The 20,673-nt window shown below is 50.1% G+C and overlaps 1 protein-coding gene across 6 annotated transcripts in view; it reads right to left on the bottom strand.

Annotated features, from left to right (window-relative positions):
* The window catches only part of FAM120B (family with sequence similarity 120 member B), a 71,722-nt gene that overhangs the window by 9,263 nt on the left and 41,786 nt on the right, over positions 1-20,673 (bottom strand). For 5 of the 6 annotated variants that reach the window (XR_002784245.2, XM_023541063.2, XM_010601333.3 and 2 more), the window contains exons 7-8: positions 3,638-3,844; positions 1,477-1,585 (exon numbers count right to left, since the gene is read on the bottom strand). Coding sequence is in view for 5 of the 6 variants with exons in the window: in XM_023541063.2 (XP_023396831.1) it covers positions 1,477-1,585; positions 3,638-3,844 (316 nt within the window). In the remaining variant the exon portion in view is untranslated. Of the gene's footprint in view, positions 1-1,476; positions 1,586-3,637; positions 3,845-8,055; positions 10,057-11,237; positions 11,377-20,673 lie in introns of those variants that run through there. The other variant, XM_064293446.1, reaches the window with a different exon arrangement.

Genomic DNA, 20,673 nt, shown 5'->3' with positions numbered 1-20,673 from the left:
CTCCCCACCAACGCAGACACAGCCACCCGAGATGGGTCAGTGGTGGAGCCAGGCCTGCACTTCAAGCTGATATGGATGAGGACAGGGTCTAACTAGCTCTGTCTACCATTACCTGTCATGTGATCTCGCCCTCGGGGCAGGCGGCAGAGCTGCTTGGCCTCCCACATGACCACTGGGGCCTGCCTGCCCCACCTAGCAAGACTTCCTGGCCAGAAAGGGCCAGGCAGTGGTGAGGGAGGTGGTAAGGGCGGGCGAATGAGCCTAGGCACACCTCCTCAGAATGCAGGCCTGACAATGTTCCAAGAGAACATCGTGACATCTGATGGAGACCTGTGTTCTCCCAGGTACGGATGCCAGAGCCAGGTGTATTGTATGTTGACTCTGCAATTACTAAACACCTGCTGTGGGGTCTCCAATCCTGACCGCAGTTGGTAGGAGACAATAGGGGATGGAGAAAGGAGGGGATGGAGGGAGCTGATGCCCTTGGGACTTGGAAAGAGAGCCTTCCTGTCCCCACCACTCTCCCTCACTTGGATGGCATTCAAGGCAGACCCAGGACTGCTGATCTCACACAGAAACTCGCTGGGAATGAGCTGTGGGGCTGATGCCAGTACGTTCCAAAGATGCTTGGTGGGCAGGGGTTTGGGATCATTTCTGTTATTCCATAAAAAAATGGGGCCGCCACAGTTATAGGTAAAGATACTAACCAAATGAGCACGTGAATTAATAACTGAAAGATACAAAGACTGTCAAATAAACAAGCTAATAAGTTGTCCGACTTCACAGATAATCAAAGAAGCATCAAGTCAATAGAGATAATTTTCACCTATCCAAGCGGTAAACGACAACTTTTTAAATGCTAGAGAGGTGCCGAGAAAGACTTATCATGGTGACTTGGGAAGGCACAACATACGTCTAAAACTCTACCATGTTCTGATCCGTGATTCTGGAAATGATGGTACTCTACCCTAATGAAATAATAGGAAACAAAGGAAGTTTTGTGCACTAGATGCGAATGAAGCGTGATTACTAATAGGGAAAAACTGGAAACACCCAAGAGCTCAGAACAGGGGACAGCTATGCAAACAGGGAGGTGCAGTGGCGGAAGATGCTGAAACCACGTTGAAGATCTCATTAACGTGATGACTGTGCTGTCAGCTGTGCACCAGGGACAGCAGCAGACAGGCACAGGACGCTGCAGATAGACTGCCATGCTGACATTCGTCACCTCGGTGACAGAACTAATGGTCACTTACATCTTCTTTGTTCCTACATTTCTCAATTTACTCTTCTCCAATAAGCAGTCTTGTGCTCTATCCCCACGGGGAGGATCGACCAAGACTGGACTTCTGGTTAGCTCACCAGCAGGCGGCTTATCCTGCACGTCTACATCACTGGGCAGGGCCGGTCACACCAAGTTCACTTTTTCTCCTAGCTGCAGAGTCTCTTCCTGGCAACCCAGAGTGCCGCACCCACCTGTGTGGTGTGAACCCCAGTACTGTCGACTCCCGATATGCCTGTTTTCTCTCAGGCAGGCCTTCACCACCACTGACTTGAGGCTGTGGAACTGCGTCAGCAAGAACCTCTGCAAACAGATAATGGTGTCAAGCTGTGCCACATGCAACGCAAATCAGACCCCAGGGGCACTGCAGGGCATAGGAGACCCTGACCACGGGCTGGATCCCATAGGCAGCACCAGGCATGGGAGACCCTGATGACAGGCTGGACCCCAAGGGCAGTGCTGGGCATGGGAGACCCTGACCGCAGTCTGAACCCTATGGGCAGTGCTGGGTGTTGGGAGATCCTGACTACAGACTGGGCCCCAAAGGCAGTGCTGGGCGTGGGAGACCCTGACCATAGGCTGGGCTCTGTGGGCAGTGCCGGGCACGGGAGACCCTGGCTGCAGGCTAGGTCCCGTGGCCAGTGCTGGGCAGAGGAGACCCTGAGTGCAGGCTGGGCCCCATGGGCAGTGCTGGGCACGGGTGGCCCTCAGTGCAGGCTGAGCCCTGTGGGCAGTGCTGGGCAGGGGAGGCCCTGAGTGCAGGCTGAACCCTGTGGGCAATGCTGGGCAGAGGAGACCCTGAGTGCAGGCTGGGCCCCGTGAGCAGTGCTGGGCAGGGGAGACCCTGACCTTAGGAGTGAGGAGAACTCTTGGGAATGGGTTCCTGTTAGCGTTACGACTTCAGAGGGTCACAGAAAACCGAGCCCCCGGAAAAGCACCACGGAACAGTCACAACCCCTCTGTCCTCTGCAGGCCAATCACTCCTGCACGAGAACTATCAACTTCCACTGTGACATGTATCTGAAACATCTAAGCGCTGAACGTCTCCTATCTCCACCTTCATCAGGTGGGAACCGTGGTGGCATCCAGGGTGAAAATGCCTCTTTCCTTCTGGCTCCTGTTTTCCTACTGACTATCCCACTCTACATGTCCTGACTCTTACTAACCGGAAAGTGTGAGCCCACAGCCCTGTAGCTGCTCAGGATGAGATGTGGAAGGAAATGGAGATCCAGGCCTGTGGTTTGAGTGTGGCCAAAAGGGCTGGCCCACTCTGGCCTTTGTCACCCCACAGCTGCCCCTCACGTCCTTGCTTTCTGTTTACATGTGACGGCGGCTGCTTCCGGGTTCTGAACACTCAGACTCCAGACAGGCCGGAGTTGGTGAGAGTGGGACAGGGCGCACCACTGAGTGCCTTCCCTGACGTGTGTGAAACACATGTGCTCTCTGCCAGGCCATGGGTGCCTGGCTCTTGCCTGTGGACACGAGACACATCCGCAGGGGCTGGTTCCCGGAATCATGCAGTGATTATCCTCTTATAGCAGGATCAGCAGCCAATGTCCCCTAAACTGGCCACCTTTAGGGAGTATTTTCAAGCAGTAAGCCCTTTTTTTTTAAGCCCTAACTACTCATGTCTAGTCTGACGTCTGTGGGTGCACCTCTGGAAGGAGCATTAGTTTTTAAAAGGGGAAAAGAATTAAAAAATTTGAGAAATTATAGAGCTGTGTGAGGCTGGGTAGGAGCTGTCTCCCTGGCAAAAGCTGTAGGATTTGGAGCCCTGCTGCAGGCTGACAGGACAGGTCACTGATGTGGTCTGGCTTATGAGGCCCTTCACTAGAAACTGGTGGCTGACAAAGTGCAGCCGCAGTCCTGGCGTCGTCCATGGAGGTGTCGAAGGCCTGGTAAGCAGGTGTGTCCGTCATGAAGACACGGCGTGGCTGGCTAGGTGCCTGCTGGTGTCTGTGCTCGTGTGCACCTGAGGCACCAGCTTCAAACCTGTGACCACGCCTGTGTCTGACCGCTGTGACTGCATCCAACTGTTGTGACCGCGTGAGGCCATGTCCGGCTGTTGTGACTGTGACCACTGTTATGACTATATCTGGCTGTTGTGACCAGGTCTGACTGTTGCGACCATGTGTGGTTGTGTCTATCGTGATTGTGTCTAGTCGTTGTGAGTGTGCCTGACTGTTGTCACTGTGCTGGCTGTTATGACTATATTTGGCTGTTTTGACTACGCCTGACTGTCTGACCATGTCTGATCGTGTGTGGTCATTGTGACCGTGCCTGACTGTGTCTGTCTTTACCATTTCTGAAGGCTGTGATAGTGTCTGACTTGCCACACGCACAACGCGGACTCACGTTCTCCTCTAGAAGTGCCTCCACGGTGTGCCCCTTCTCGGACTGCAGGTACTTCTGATGGAAGAGCTTCCCATCGAAGACATTCCAGGGCATAAAGTCACTCATGTCCAGAGGGAATCCACAGGCACTGTTGACGAACACTAGTGTGGTAAGTCCGCGGACGAAGAGGGAGCCCAGCTGCACAGCCCTGGGGTTGATGTGGTCAAGCTGAGGAAGCAAACATACACACACAGACACATGAGAGAGTTGTGAAAAAATGCCTGAGAGGGCACGCTCACGCGCTCAGAGTGGGCCGCTGCCTTCACACCACAGGGTCGGTGATCAGTGTCACTGAACTGTACATGAAGGAACGGCTGAATTAGTGTATATTTTGCTGTGTATATTCTCAACAACAACAAAATAAAATTAAAAAAAAATCAGTGAGTCAGAGGTACGTGCAGGATGGGGTTAGTGAGCAAGGAGAGGACCCTCCAAGGACTAAGCAGAGAACCAGGGATGGCTCAGACCCAGGGCCCCACACCTGGTGCTACCCCATGCAGTGCGCTGGGCAGACACATGGCCCGTCAGCACAGCAGTCCCGCCAACACTTCGGCCTCTCGGTCCTGTTCACGCACATGACAGCTTGCTAAGGGGTGCCGTTGGCCGGCCTCATGGACGCCTGGTCAGGACCCTACCTGCTGGATGCCCAGGTACCAGTGGGTGGCCACGGACATGCCAAAGGAGGATACATCAGCCTGTGTGGTTCCATACGTGTGCGGTTTCTGGTACACTGAAGTTTGCTTTAGAATTTCAAGTTATGTTTATTTTTATGCCATCTATCACTTTTTACCACTACCCATCTGTCAGTCTGTTATACTGTGGTGGCTTGCATGTTGCTGTGATGCAGGAAGCTATGCTACTGGTATTCCAAATACCAGCAGGGTCACCCATGGTGGACAGCTTTCAGCAGAATTCCCAGGCTAAGACATGGAAGAAAGGCCTGGTGATCCACGTCTGAAAATAAGAGAGTGTAAACCCTACGGATCACAACGAATCACTGTCCGACTTGCTTGCTTTGGACATGTCATCAGGAGGGACCAACCGCTGGAGAAGGACATCACGCTTGGGGGACGCAGAGGGCCAGTGAGGGCAATGGAGACCCTGAGTGGGGTGGATTAGCGCAAGAGCTGCAACGATGGACGTGAACATGCTGGAGATTGTGAGAATGATGGAGAACTAGGAGACATTTTGTTTTATTATATATAAAGTCACCACGAGTCAGAGTTGACTCAACGGCACCTGTCTATCCATCACTTTCTAAGCTGATTATAGTTTGTCCCCAGAGTCCCACAGGGTGACTCACTTTGGTGCCTTCACAGACGCAGCTCCCTCTTCCAAGCGCACCCATGCTCACCACGCTCCCTGACCCATAAACGTGCCTACCATCCACAGTGCAACCTAGGCGTCTTCCCCTTTTCCAGGAGGGGCGTCCCCTGAGCTACAGGGCCTGATGTTGCACGTTATCTGCTGTACGCTCTCCCCAGGAGCCGCGTGCTCTCTGAAGGCCGCACCCATGTACCTTCCCTGTACCCAGTACAAGTCTGCACGCAGCGGGCAACCGAATTTCTCCAAAGGCATGTGCCTACTGAATTCATGCCAGAACGTGACAAGTATTTATGCTTATTCTCTATCAACGATGCTACCAAATAAAAGAACGGGCAGGAGGGTCTTCAAAAAAACCCTTACCAACTCTGCCTTATAACCAATACTCACTGACAAGGACACAACCACTGGGCATGCCTGCCACTGACATCCATGTAACCTAGACCAAGGCCGACTCACCATTCGTCTGTGAGCTCTCCCTGCGAGTGACACGGTCCACGTGGACCCCACACATTCCACCTGGGAGCTTATGGGGATGAAGAGCAGGTTGCAGGGACAGCCCAGAGGAAATGGAATGTGTGGCTTTGCTGGATGGGTCCTGCCGCCGAGTGTGCACTTCCACGAGCAGGTCTGTGTGCACCAAGACCCTGGAGGCACTGCCGCACGCCGTTGTAGGAGAGCCCCAGACATGGCTCCTCAGCGTCTGGTCACCTCACCTGTATGAAGGCCTGGTGTGTGAACCACCCGATCCCCGAGGCACCGTCGCTGTGCAGGTGTGAAGGTGCAATTCCAACCCTCAGGTACAGCAGGGCCTCAGGCATAGCGTGCAGACACAGAAAGACACTAACTCTGCTCTCTGAGAGCTCTGTCTGAGACACCAGGACAACACGGGCTGCCGTAGGGAAGGGTAAAATCCCCCAGGGAGGCATTGATGACAGAGACCTTTTACAGAAGCTGTATACCATAAGTCCTACGTGCAGGAAGAGAAAAGCTAAATTATGTTTTAAACTGGAAACCAGAAAGCCCGCTCTTGTGAAAACTGCACCTAAAAGATAAGACTGTCCACGTTCCTGGACATTAAAACACGCTCTGAGTGCAGTTACCTGTTACACCTGTTCTCAGTGAAGACGAAACCTCAGACTCTGCCGCCCCATCAGAACTTGCTGGTTCTAATGGGATCGGTCTGGCAGGAGCAACAACAGGAAGAAACGGGGCCTCAATGGCAAGGCCGGAACTGAGTCTGCTGGGACCCCACCTGCACCCAGGGCCCACCTCCACCTGGGGTCCAGCCACATCTAGGGCCCACCTCCACCCAGGGCCCACCTCCACCCGGGGCCCAGCCACATCCAGGGCCCACCTCCACCTGGGGTCCAGCCACATCCAGGGCCCACCTCTACCCGGGGCCCACCTCCACCCGGGGCCCAGCCACATCCAGGGCCCACCTCCACCCAGGGCCCACCTCCACCCGGGGCCCAGCCACATCCAGGGCCCACCTCCACCCAGGGCCCACCTCCACCCGGGGCCCAGCCACATCCAGGGCCCACCTCCACCCGGGGCCCAGCCACATCCAGGGCCCACCTCCACCGGGGCCCAGCCACATCCAGGGCCCACCTCCACCCGGGGCCCAGCCACATCCAGGGCCCACCTCCACCCGGGGCCCAGCCACATCCAGGGCCCACCTCCACCGGGGCCCAGCCACATCCAGGGCCCACCTCCACCCAGGGCCCACCTCCACCCGGGGCCCAGCCACACCCAGGGCCCACCTCCACCCGGGGCCCAGCCACACCCAGGGCCCACCTCCACCCGGGGCCCAGCCACATCCAGGGCCCACCTCCACCCGGGGCCCAGCCACATCCAGGGCCCACCTCCACCCGGGGCCCAGCCACATCCAGGGCCCACCTCCACCCGGGGCCCAGCCACATCCAGGGCCCACCTCCACCCGGGGCCCAGCCACATCCAGGGCCCACCTCCACCCGGGGTCCAGCCACATCCAGGGCCCACCTCTACCCGGAGCCCAGCCATATCTAGGGCCCACCTCCACCCGGGGCCCACCTCCACCTGGGGCCCAGCCACATCCAGGGCCCACCTCCACCTGGGGTCCAGCCACATCCAGGGCCCACCTCTACCCAGGGCCCAGCCATATCTAGGGCCCACCTCCACCCGGGGCCCACCTCCACCTGCGGCCCAGCCACATCCAGGGCCCACCTCCACCTGGGGTCCAGCCACATCCAGGGCCCACCTCCACCCGGGGCCCAGCCACATCCAGGGCCCACCTCCACCCGGGGCCCACCTCCACCCGGGGCCCAGCCACATCCAGGGCCCACCTCCACCCGGGGCCCACCTCCACCCGGGGCCCAGCCACATCCAGGGCCCACCTCCACCCGGGGCCCACCTCCACCCGGGGCCCAGCCACATCCAGGGCCCACCTCCACCCGGGGCCCAGCCACATCCACGGCCCACCTCCACCCGGGGCCCACCTCCACCTGGGGTCCAGCCACATCCAGGGCCCACCTCTACCCGGGGCCCAGCCACATCCAGGGCCCACCTCCACCCGGGGCCCACCTCCACCCGGGGCCCAGCCACATCCAGGGCCCACCTCCACCCAGGGCCCACCTCCACCCGGGGCCCAGCCACATCCAGGGCCCACCTCCACCCGGGGCCCAGCCACATCCAGGGCCCACCTCCACCCGGGGCCCACCTCCACCCGGGGCCCAGCCACATCCAGGGCCCACCTCTACCCGGGGCCCAGCCACATCCAGGGCCCACCTCTACCCGGGGTCCAGCCACATCCAGGGCCCATCTCCACCCGGGGCCCACCTCCACCCGGGGCCCAGCCACATCCAGGGCCCACCTCCACCCGGGGCCCACCTCCACCCGGGGCCCAGCCACATCCAGGGCCCACCTCCACCCGGGGCCCAGCCACATCCAGGGCCCACCTCCACCCGGGGTCCAGCCACATCCAGGGCCCACCTCCACCCGGGGCCCAGCCACATCCAGGGCCCACCTCCACCCGGGGCCCAGCCACATCCAGGGCCCACCTCCACCTGGGGTCCAGCCACATCCAGGGCCCACCTCCACCCAGGGCCCACCTCCACCCGGGGCCCAGCCACATCCAGGGCCCACTTGCACCTGTGGCTCAGTCACATCCAGGGCCCACCTGCACCCGGGGCCCACCCATACCCTCTCTTCCCAACCAGTAGCCTCTTCCAGCTCACTTAAGAGCTGAATGTAAAGCTCTCATCTTGACTTACAAACAACTTAATGAGACATTGACTCTCCCTCTCATCTCTCCACCCCAAAGAATCAAACACATCACCACATCTACAAAGGTAGAAACACCTGGCACAGGGATTCGACTCTGTGCTGGGAAGCCTGAAAGGCAGGTGTTCTGCCCAGCTCAGCTGTCTACAGGGAATGTGACCCAGGGGCTAAGACAGAATATTGGCCCATGTGAGATTTCAGGAAACTATAAACAGTAACCCCATTTCCTAAACGTGGCTGTCTTTCCCCAATTTTAAACCAATGTGGTGGAGACAAACATGTCAGGGGTGGTGCTAGGGCTTCCGAGACCTGCAGCTCTTCGCGGGTGTAAGTGACGGCCAAAAGCAACCAGCTGGTAGGTTTATACCCAGAAGCAGCAACACTAATAGTGTCTTCTTTTGCTTCCTCAGGTCTGGGAAACAAAATATATTACTTTGAAAGCGTCATGGTCCCCAAATTTTCATTTCTCAGAATGTGTTTTGAAAATGTTCCTCAGGCATCAGGTTTGAGAAGATAAATTGTACTTCCCTCAACTAGTCTGTTAAGGAAGGGCTCAGCATGGTGAAAACAGGGCTTGGGAAAGGTCTGGTGAGGAAGGCCAGCCTCTAAATTACTCATCCAACAGAACTACTAATCTAAGCTACCTGGGGCTGCAGGAAAAATCTGGACCTCTTCACAGGCTGCAGGAGCAAAACTCGGAAACTCCCCTTCCTCCTCAAAAAGTGCCTGGGGTTTCGGGACACCCTGGGAGAGAGAGGGCTGTGCCCAGACCACAAACACAAGCAGCCCATATTTTGGAAACAGGCCTGAAGGTGCTTTGGATGAAAGCCCAGGTGGGCTCTCCCTCTGCAGTGATGAAGACGGGGGACAAGAAGTACCACTGGCTCCTGACATCAAACTGGAAGAACCAGTTTTTAGCATTCCTTAATACCCACAGTCAATATTTAGTGGTAAACAGCCCAGGGGGTGCTGTTTATATGCTAAAGAGGCTCCCTCACCCTGGTTTATTAGCAGTTATGTAAAATGACACTTTAAGGACCCAAACCTAGGTCAACCTAAACAAAGCCTCCAATGCCACTCAGAGGGCACCTGTCCTCTAAGTAGGTGGAATCCAAACAGGGAGGGAACACTATAAATACTGTTTATCAGACAAGATAAACTGGGTCTCTGGCCCAAGAAGCTTGGTCTGGTCTTAAAGACTCTATTTATGAGAAATCTTCTGGTTCCAGGTAGGTACATGCTTATAAAACCACCATAAAAGAAGCTTCTTGAACATCAGCAGGCAGGGTTCTGATAACACAGAACATGGGAAACAGCTAGCCTTTACGCCGCTGAGGCACCTGTATAACAAAATACAGGAGTTGACCCAGCTTCACTGACATCCAAGTGGTGTTCAACCTTCACCAAGTGGTCCATGTTGGTTAGAAATGACCCAAAAGGGTGGAGGTGACGTACCATCAGCCTGGCCGTCACTAACTGTGCTGTGTCTGCCTAAGACGGCGCCTCTGTAAAGGAGAGCCCCTCACCCATTCTCTTAATCACCTCATTCATGGTTCTGATGCTCTTTGCTCCAGAAAGGAGCTTTTATTTGCTGGAGAGCCCCGGATGGCACAGGACCATGTACGCGAGCCACACTTGCAATGCTCCCAGAGTGCTGTGACCCTGACAAGAGAACCTTGTGCCAGATCCAGGACTTGATTCACTGCTGACAGTTCTTGAGGAGGAGCGGCTGAGGGGCAGAGGTGCCCTTCCATGCTGATCTTGGATTTCAGCATCCCAGGAGCCTGGGCTTGGGACTGAGGGACAGGAAACACACAGTGGAGCAAACCCTTTAGAGGATGACAAAAAGGGCCCTGGAGTGGAGCAGGGAAGTGGGGCTCAGTGAGAAGCTGTGGATGTGGAGAAGGTGCACGTGAACAGCAAGAGCCACAGGGCAGCACTCAGTGTCGCTCCTGCCTCAAGCCTGACTCTCTAGATAAGACCTGTCTCTTGAGATGAGACCTGCCTCACACAGCGTGGGAGGATGGCCATGTGCTCAAAACACACCAGCAAGGGGTCTGGGGCGCCCAGCTGCACCTCCGGCAGTGATGGCACACAGGGCCGCTCTCCTTCCCTTGTGAGGCACCAGGTTATTTGTCCCCTTCTCCCTGTGCAGTCCTTTTTGGTCTTCCTTATGCTTCTGTCTTTACTTCCTGTACTCTCCCAGTGTATCAGCCACCGCCCTCTGACTCTGTCCCAGACCTTCCTCTGGGCTCAGAGACCCAATACTCTGGCACCCATCGGCACTGCTCCAGAAAGAGACCAAACTCCCCCCAGCCCTCACCCGCCACAGCTCTAGAAAGAGACCAAACTCCCCCCAGCCCCCACCCCCCACAGCTCCAGAAAGAGACTGAACCCCTGCCGGACCCCAGCCACCTACAGCTCCAGAAAGAGACCGAACCTCTGCCGGCCCCCACCTGCTCACAGCTCCAGAAAGACCACAACCCCAGAAACAGAATGAACCCCCACCGGCCCACAGTTCCAGAAAGAGACAAACCCCTCTTGGTCCCCACCCACCCACAGCTCCAGGAAGAGACCGAACCCCTGTCGGACCCCAGCCACCCACAGCTCCAGGAAGAGAAACCCCCCCACCGGCCCCCACCTGCCCATGGCTCCTGAAAGAGGCTGAACCCCCGCCAGCCCCCACCGACCCACAGCTCCAGAAAGGGGCTGAACCCCTGCCGGCCCCCACCCACCCACAGCTTCAGGAAGAGACCGAACCCCATCGGCCCCCACCCACCCACAGCTCCAGAAACGTACCAAACCTCCACTGGCACCCACCCACCCACAGCTCCAGAAATGTACCGAACCCCCACTGGCACCCACCTGACCACAGCTCTAGAAATGGACCGAGGCCCCCGTCCACCTCCTCCTGAGCACCCGGTGTGGGCACAGGCACTGCCACCCAGGAACTCACTCAGAAAGAAGAGCCTCTCACCTGGACGAGGCTTCGTAACCAGCAGGCCGTGACATAAAAAAAGCAGTATGCACAGGGATTTCAGAGTCCAGGCTGGAATCCTGACTCCAACATTTCTAGCTTCAGGCAAATTACTTCTGAACCAAGGTTTTCTGTTTAGCTGTTGAAAACGGGGGTTAAGATACTAACAAAAAGCCTGACTCTACATAAGGTACTTAATAACTTACACACGCACACACACACCACATTGCAGAACATACACATATGCACACACACACCATACGTATACCACACGTGCACACACACACCATACGTATACCACACATGCGCACCCACCATACGTATACCACACGTGCGCACCCACCATACGTATACCACACGTGCACACCCACCATACGTATACCACACGTGTGCACACACCAGACGCACACCATACGTGTACCACACGTGCACACGCACACCATATGTGTACATGTGCGCACGCACACCATACGTGTACATGTGTGCACATACATATACCGCATGTGTGCATGCACACATGCATACCACACACGCACACACACCATACACACGTGCGCACACATGAACCATGCACACACCATACTGCATGCATGTACACACCACACCATGCACATACCATACATATGCACGTGCATACACCACACCATACTGCATACCATACACTTGTGTGCACACACATGCACATACCATATGGCACACCACACATGCACGTGCACGCACACATGTACATACCACATATGCACACATACCATGCACACACTGCATCGCAACACCACACATACACAGTATGTGCACACACCAGACGTGCCATGTATACGTGCACACACACTACGCACACACCATGGACACCATGCACACATGCACATCATACCGCACGCCACACACAGGCTGTGTTTTTTGCTCCGCGCTGTCTTCTTTGCCATTTTAATCTGGTGTGTTACACAACGAATGCAAGTGCATTTTAGAAAAATAAAATACAAAAGCACGCAACAGAAAGAAAATAAGACCCACTCCTAATCCCACTCGGACAAATGAGCAATGGCGCCCCTGAGGGAGCCCTTCCCTGGAAGCCCCGGGGCCCTGGGATGCTCTCCTGACATCGTGCTGGTTCTTGGCACCTGTGCAGGATGCTTCTCTGCTGCCAGTCAGTCACTTCTCTCTGTGGGGATGCATCAGCCCTGCTCCACTGTGACCACATTCCACTCCTAGTGGAGACGCTTTCCCCCTCTGTGGGTGGACGTATAGCCCAGGGCTGGTCAGAGAACCATCCCTGTGGCCAGAGTAACAGTTGCTCCAGGAGTGGACATGCAATTTAGTTTGGGAGAAGGGCTTTTCCTGGGGAGTTTGCCACAGCCATCAAAGAACACCACTCTCTTTCTCCAGAACTGCCAAGGGAGGTCTCAGCACAGACTGAGGCAGGTTTGGGTCTGTCTGGAGAGAATCCATCTGAATGCAAGTGAGTGAGAAGAGGGATAGGGGATGGGCAGGGCAGACACACCCACTGCCCCCACCCCTCCCTCCACCTGTTCCTGCACTTCTCGATTCCCCAACTCTGGACTCTGTGTTTCTCATAAACTGAGCACTGCAACGCTGGAAACATGCTGAGGACAGATGAAGGTATGCATGCTCGCACTGTGCTGGGTGCGCCCCAGTGGGCTCCTTTCTTCCACACACATTTTGAGAGGTGGCAGCACCTTCTGTGCCTCCGCAGAGCCCAGGGTGGGCAGTGGCTTTGCCAGCTTAACATTAATCTTTCAGTAAGTGAGTGGCATCTCCTATTTCTCAGCAGTCCACGCTCTCCAGCCTTGCGTGTTCTCTTCTCAGATTTTTTTATCTTTGGTGGAGTCTAGGCCATAGTTTATTGCAGAATGCCCAGTGAACTTCGCCCTCGGCTTCATCTGGTGACTTCTGATGACCAGAAGCTTCCTCATGCTCTGCTGGTCTTTTCTGGAGAGCTTGCTTTTGTCCTTCTGCATTTTGAGGTGGAGATTTTGTCTTCGAAGTATTTTTTATATGATTCTGAATAGAGATGCTTCCTATCATGGCAAAATTACTTTTTAAAAAACATAAAGGATGCAGTTACTACATATCTGAAGCATGACGTACATTCCACATATTTATGAGAACTCCACAAGCACATCTGCACAAACTTGTACACGATGTTCACAGCAGCACTATTCGTGACAGCCGAAAACTGTTAACAACTGAGATGCCCGTCTAGTGATGAATGGACAAGTGGTAAACCCACAGAATGCTGCGGTGTTGTTGTGGGCCACCATTAAGGTGGTTCTGACTCATGTTGACCTAACGTACAACTGAATGAAACACTGTCTGGTCCTGCGTCATCCTCACGATTGTTGGTACGCTTGAGTCCCTTACTGAAACTATCCTGTCAATCCATCTCATGGAGGGTTTCCCTTGTTTTCACTGACCCCTTACTTTACCAAACATGATGTCCTTTTCTAGTGATTGTTCCTTCCCGAAGAAGTGTCCAAAGTGAGTGAGTCACAGTCTTGCCATCCTCATTTCGAAGGAACATACTCATTGTATTTCTTCCAAGACTGATTTATTTTTCTGGTAGTCCATGGTGTATTCAATATTCTTTGCCAACACCACAATCCAAATGCATCAATTTTTCTTCTATCTTCCTTTTTCACTAACTAGTTTTCACATGCATATGAGACAACTGAAAAGGCCATGGCTCAGGTGAGACACACATTAGTCATTAAAGTGGCATCTTTGCTTTATAAAACTTTAAATAGATCTTTTGTAGCAGATTTTCCCAACACATGTATTGTTTAATTTCTTGACTGCTGCAACACGAACAGCAAGGGTCTTAGGGCGAGTGTTCAAAAGAAGTATTAGAGTAACACGAACGGTGCGACACAGTGCAACAAGTATCCAGAGAAGCATTACAGTAACGTGAATGGTGCGACACGGTGCGGCAAGTAACCAGGAACACATTAGAGTAACACGAACAGTGCGACACGGTGCAGCAAGTATCCAGAGAAGCGTTACAGTAATATGAACGTGTGACACGGTGCAAGTATCCAAAGAAGAGTAAGAGTAACATGAACGGTGCAACACAGTGCGGCAAGTACCAGAGAAGTATTAGAGTAACATGAACGTGCAATACGGTGCGGCAAGTACCAGAGAAGCATTAGAGTAACATGAATGGTGCGACACGGTGCGGCAAGTATCCAGAGAAGCCTTGGAGTAACATGAACGTACGGCACGGTGCGGCAAGTATCCGGAGACGCAGTGGAGTAACATGAACAGTGCGACACAGTGTGGCAAGTTTTTCCACTAGAAAGACATGTAAAAAAACTCATTCAAGGTGGGGACAAGATGGCGCAACAGCCAGACACTTCCTGCGATCCTTCTTACAACAGAGACCCAAAAAAAACAAGTGAAACGATTATATTCATGACAAGCTAGGAGCCCTGAACATCAAAGGCAAAGTTAGAAAATGGACTGAGCAGCAAGGGGGAGGAAGAGATGGTTCAGAAGCAGAGAGGAGTTGCCGGAGCTGAATTGCCGAGATCCCTCAGGCACCATTCCCAGAGCAGCTGTGGCAGGCTTGTACTAGCGTTAGGCCATAGTTTCCTCAGGGAGAAGCAGCCAGCCACACAGCCTACTCACACCTCTGGAACCAGAGAAGAACGGTGCTCTCGGCAAAAGCTAAGTACTTCTGTTTCTTTTACCACACCCCCCACCCCCAAGCCGGTTTCAGTGGCTGTTGATTTCCCTGGGCCTGAGACAGGCCCTGTTGAGTGCCTGGAGTCATCCTCCGGGCCTTGAAGAAGGAATACATCTGCAACTGGGAGAAAAGATAATCTGCCAGCTCAACTAACTGGGTGAGCTCAGGACAGAAGCGGCTCCTATCCAGGCATGAATGGTCCATGGACTTTGAATTCTTTTCCGCCTGCATGGACCTGTGAGGGCCTCTTCCAGGAGAATAGGCCCTTGTTGGCAGACTCCAACCATTTCAGCTGTGCAGTGAATAGGTGGGTGTCTGATATTTGACACCGCTTTGCCCATTAAACAGGGTCCTCACCTACCCACATCAGGGGCAAAAGGACTGGTGGCTCCACTCAGATCACCCAGCCACCGATGACAGGGACCCAAGGATAACTGGTACCTCCCAGTCATTACAACCAAAAGCACTGGGTACCCATGGTCTGTCTGCAGAAACCACCCACCTGCACGCTCTAGAACAGGGACACGCTTTCCTCACAGACACTTGGGGGATGGTTCTCAGCCCCCTGCCTTGTTCAGAGTGTGACCCCCTGCTGCAACCAGATACCAGTACCTACACCAATCACCCCTGCCCCTCTAAGACTGTAGGACAGAGCCTGTACCATACACTTTGTGATCAGTTACCTGGACACCTGAGCTGAATTCATACAAGAAAACTGAATGGACTCCTAGACTAGTATACCTGAAAACAGCTCTAGCCATCTGGTGAGAGGACATCAGAGCTTCAAAGGGGAAAATAATCGAGCTAACTCAATCAAGCAACTCATTTCAGCATATCAAAACAAAGCAAGAAGCTAGGACACAGTAAGCAAACATAAAATAAATTAATACAACAACTTATAGATGGCTCGGAGAGAGCAGTCAATATCCAGTCACATAAAGAAACTGACCATGATCACCTCAAAAAGCTCTCAAAATCAACAGATCTTCAGGATGATGGTGCCTTCCTGGAATTACCAGATGCAGAATTCAAAAGATTAATACACGCAACTCTTCGAGACGTTAAGAATGAGATTAGGATGGAGATCAGGCAATACGCAGAACAAGCCAAAGAACACACAGATAAAGCAGTTGAAATTAAAAAGGTTATTCAAGGGCATAATGAAAAATTTAATAAACTGCAAGAATCCACAGAGAGACAGCAATCAGAAATTCAGAAAATTAACAATACAACTACAGAATTAAACAACTCAATAGAAAGTCAGAGGAACAGAATTGAGCAAGCGGAAGGTAGAATTGGTGAGCTTGGAGATAAGGCACTTGGTATCAACATATTTGAAGAAAAATCAGATAAAAGAATTAAAAAAAATGAAGAAACCTTAAGAATCATGTGGGACTCTACGAAAAGAAATAACCTATGAGTGATTGGAGTACCAGAACAAGGAGGAATAATAGAAAATACAGGGAGAATTGTTGAAGATTTGTTGGCAGAAAACTTCCCTGATATCGTGAAAGATGAGAAGATACCTATTCAAGATGCTCATCAAACTCCACATAAGGTAGATTTTAAAAGACCGTCACCAAGACATATTATAATCAAACTTGCCAAAACCAAAGATAGAGAATTTTAAGAGCAGCTAGGGATAAATGAAAAGTGACCTACAAAGTACAGTCACAGTAAGAATAAGCTCGGACTACTCAGCAGAAACCATGCAGGCAAGAAGGCAATGCAATGACTTATGTAGAAAATTGAAGGAAAAAAATTGCCAGCCAAGAATCATGTACCCAGCAAAACTGTTCTCAGATTCAGATACGAACGTGACATTAGGACATTTCCAGATAAACGGAAGTTTGGGCAATTTATAAAAACCACACCAAAACTACAAGAAATACCAAAGGGAATTCTTTGGTTCGAAGATCAATAATAACAGGTATCAACTAGAACACTGGACAGGGCAATCAGATGACAACCCAGAAAAAGAAATCACAAAAATAAATCAAGATAAAAAAAACGTTCACAACAGGGGAACAGCGATGGTATTACGTAAAGACAACATTAAGACAATGAAGAGGGACGAAGAAATGTAGTCACAGAGTTTTCCTATGGAGAGGAGGACAAAGTGATATAAAGAAATAAAAGTTAAGTTTATACTAGAAAGATAGAGATAAATATTAAGGTAACCACAAAGGCGACTATCCTACTCATCAAAATAAAATACAAGGAAAAAATAGAGACTCAGCAGAAACAAAATCAACAATGACTAAGAGAAAAAGACAACATATAAAGACAAACTGCGCGGCACAAGTCGAAAAAGAAACTCGACAACACAGAAAAAAAAGACATCAAAATGACAGCACTAAACTCATACCTATCTATAATTATGCTGAATGTAAATGGACTAAAAAGACAGAGTGGCAGAATGGATTAAAAAATATGAGCTTTCTATGCTGACTACAAGAGACACACCTTAGACTTAGAGATACAAATAAAAACTCAAAGGAAGGAAAAAAATATATCAAGCAAACAACAATCAAAAAAGAGTAGGAGTGGCAGTATTAATTTCCAACAAAATTGACTTTGAAGTTAAATCCACCACAAAGGACAAGGAAAGACACTAAATAATGATTAAACGGACAATGTACCAGGAGGGTAAAACCGTATTAAATATTTATGCACCCAATGACGGGGCTGCAAGATACAAAAAACAAACTCTAAAGTGAGATAGACAGCTCCACAATTACAGTAGGAGACTTCAACACACCACTCTCGGTGAAGGACAGGACATCCAGAAAGAAGCTCAATAAAGACACGGAAGAGCTAAATGCCACAATCAACCAACTGACCTCACAGACATATACGGAATACTCCACCCAATATCAAGCCAAGTATACTTTCTTTTCTAGTGCACATGGAACGTTCTCTAGAATAGACGACATGTTAGGTCATAAAGCAAGCCTTAGCAGAATCCACAACACTGAAATATTACAAAGCATCTTCTCTGATCAAAAGGCCATAAACGTAGAAGTCAGTAACAGAAAAAGCAGGGAAATGAAATCAAACACCTGGAAGCTGAATGATACCCTGCTCGAAAATGACTGGGTTATTGAAGACATTAAGGATGGATTACGGTTTTTTTTTTTTTTTTTCTCCCCTGGGTTAAGGATGGAATAAAGAAATTCATAGAATCCAATGCGAATGAAAACACTTCCTATCAGAATCTTTGGGACACAGCAAAAGCAGTGCTCAGAGGTCAATTTGTATCAATAAATGCACACATACAAAAAGAAAAAAGGGCCAAAACCAAAGAACTATCCCTACAAATCGAACATATAAAAAATAGAGCAACAAAAGAAACCCTCAGGCACCAGAAGAAGGCAAATAATAAAAATTAGAGCAGAATTAAATGAAATAGAAAACAGAAAAACAATTTAAAGAATTAACAAGACCAAAAGTTGGTTCTTTGAAAAAACTAACAAAATTGATAAACCATTGGCCAAACTGAAAAAAGAAAAACAGGAGAGGAAGCAAATAACTCGAAAAAGAAATGAGATGGGTAATATTACAACAGACCCAACTGAAATTAAAAGAATACCAGATTACTACGAAAAATTGTCCTCTAACAAATTTGAAAACCTAGAAGAAATAGATGAATTCAAAGAAACACACTACCTACCTAAACTAACACAAACAGAGGTAGAACAACTAAACAGACCTATAATAAAAAAAGAGATTGAAAAGGTAATCAAAAAACTCCCAACAAAAAAGCCCTGGCCCAGACAGCTTCACTGCAGAGTTCTACCAAACTTTCAGAGAAGAGTTAACACCACTACCACTAAAGGTATTTCAGAGCACAGAAAAGGATGGAATACTCCCAAACTTATTCTATGAAGCCAGCAATATCCCTGATATCAAAACCAGGTAAAGACTCCACAAAAAAAGAAAATTAGAGACCTATATCCCTCATGAACTTAGATGCAAAAATCCTCAACAAAATTCTAGCCAAGAGAATTCAACAATGTATCAAAAAAATAATTCACCATGACCAACTGGGATTCACACCAGGTATGCAGGGATGGTTCAACATGAGAAAAACAATTAACGTAACCCATCATATAAATAAAAGAACAAAACCACATGATTTTATCAATTGATGCAGAAAAGGCATTTGACCAAGTTCAACACCCATTCATGATAAAAACTCTCAGCAAAATAGGAATAGAAGGAAAATTTCTCAACATAATAAAGGGCATTTATACAAAGCCAACAGCCAACATCATCCTAAATGGAGAGAGTCTCAAAGCATTCCCCTTGAGATCAGGAACCAGACAAGGATGCCCTTTATCACCAGTCTTATTCAACATTGTGTTGGAGATCCTAGCCAGAGCAATTAGGCTAGATAAAGAAATAAAGGCCATCCAGATTGGCAAGGAAGAAGTAAAAGTATCTCTATATGCAGATGACATGATCTTATACCCAGAAAACCCTAAAGAATCTCAAGAAAACTACTCAAACTAATAGAAGAGTTCAGCAGAGTATGAGGTACAAGATAAACATACAAAATCAGTTGGATTCCTCTACACCAACAAAGAGAACACTGGTGAGGAAATCACCAAATCAATACCATTTACAGTAGCCCCCAAGAAGATAAAATATTTAGGAATAAATCCTACCAGAGATGTCAAAGGCCTATACATCGAAAAGTACAGTACATTACTGCAAGAAACCAAAAGAGACCTACGTAAGTAGAAAAACGTATCTTGATCATGGATAGGAAGACTTAACGTTGTAAAAATGTTTATTCTACCGAAAGCGATCTATACATACAATGCAATTCTGATCCAAATTCCAATGCCATTTTCTAACGAGACGAAGAAACAAATCACCAACTTCACATGGAAAGGGAAGAGGCCCCAGATAAGTAAAATATTACTGAAAAAGAAGAATAAAGTAGGAGTCCTCACTCTACCTGATTTTAGAACCTATTATACTACCACAGTAGTTGAAACAGCCTGGTACTGGTGCATCAACAGATACATATACCCGTGCATCAGAATTGAGGATCCAGACACAAATCTATCCACATATGAGCAGCTAATATTTGACAAAGGCCGAAAGTCAGTTAAAATGGGAAAAGACAGTCTCTTTAACAAATAGTGCTGGCATAACTGGAGATCCATCTGCAAAAATATGAAACCTCACGCCATGCACAAAAACTAACTCAAAATGCATCAAAGACCTCAACATAAAATCTAAAATGATTAAGATCATGGAAAAAAAATAGGGACAATGCTAGGAGCCCTAATACATGGCATAAACAGTATACAAAACATTACTAACAATGCAGAAGAGAAACCAGATAACTGGGAGCTCCTAAAAATCAAACACTTAGGCTCATCCAAAGACTTCATCAAAAGAGTAAGACTTCACCAAAAGAGTAAAAAGATTACCTACAGACTGGGAAAAGTTTTTAGCTATGACATTTCCGATCAACGCCTGATCTCTAAAATCTACACGATACTGCAAAAACTCAACAACAAAAAGACAAATAACCCAATTAAGAAATGGGCAAAGGATATGAACAGGCCCTTCACTAAAGAAGATATTCAGGCAGCTAACAGATACATGAGGAATACCCACGATCACTGGCCATTAGAGAAATGCAAATCGAAACTACAATGAGATTCCATCTCACTCCAACAAGGCTGGCATTTATCCAAAATACACAAAATAATAAAT

Source organism: Loxodonta africana, chromosome 1 (assembly GCF_030014295.1).
Source record: "Loxodonta africana isolate mLoxAfr1 chromosome 1, mLoxAfr1.hap2, whole genome shotgun sequence".
Lineage (NCBI taxonomy): Eukaryota > Metazoa > Chordata > Mammalia > Proboscidea > Elephantidae > Loxodonta > Loxodonta africana.
This window is presented reverse-complemented; position numbering and strand designations above follow the sequence as displayed.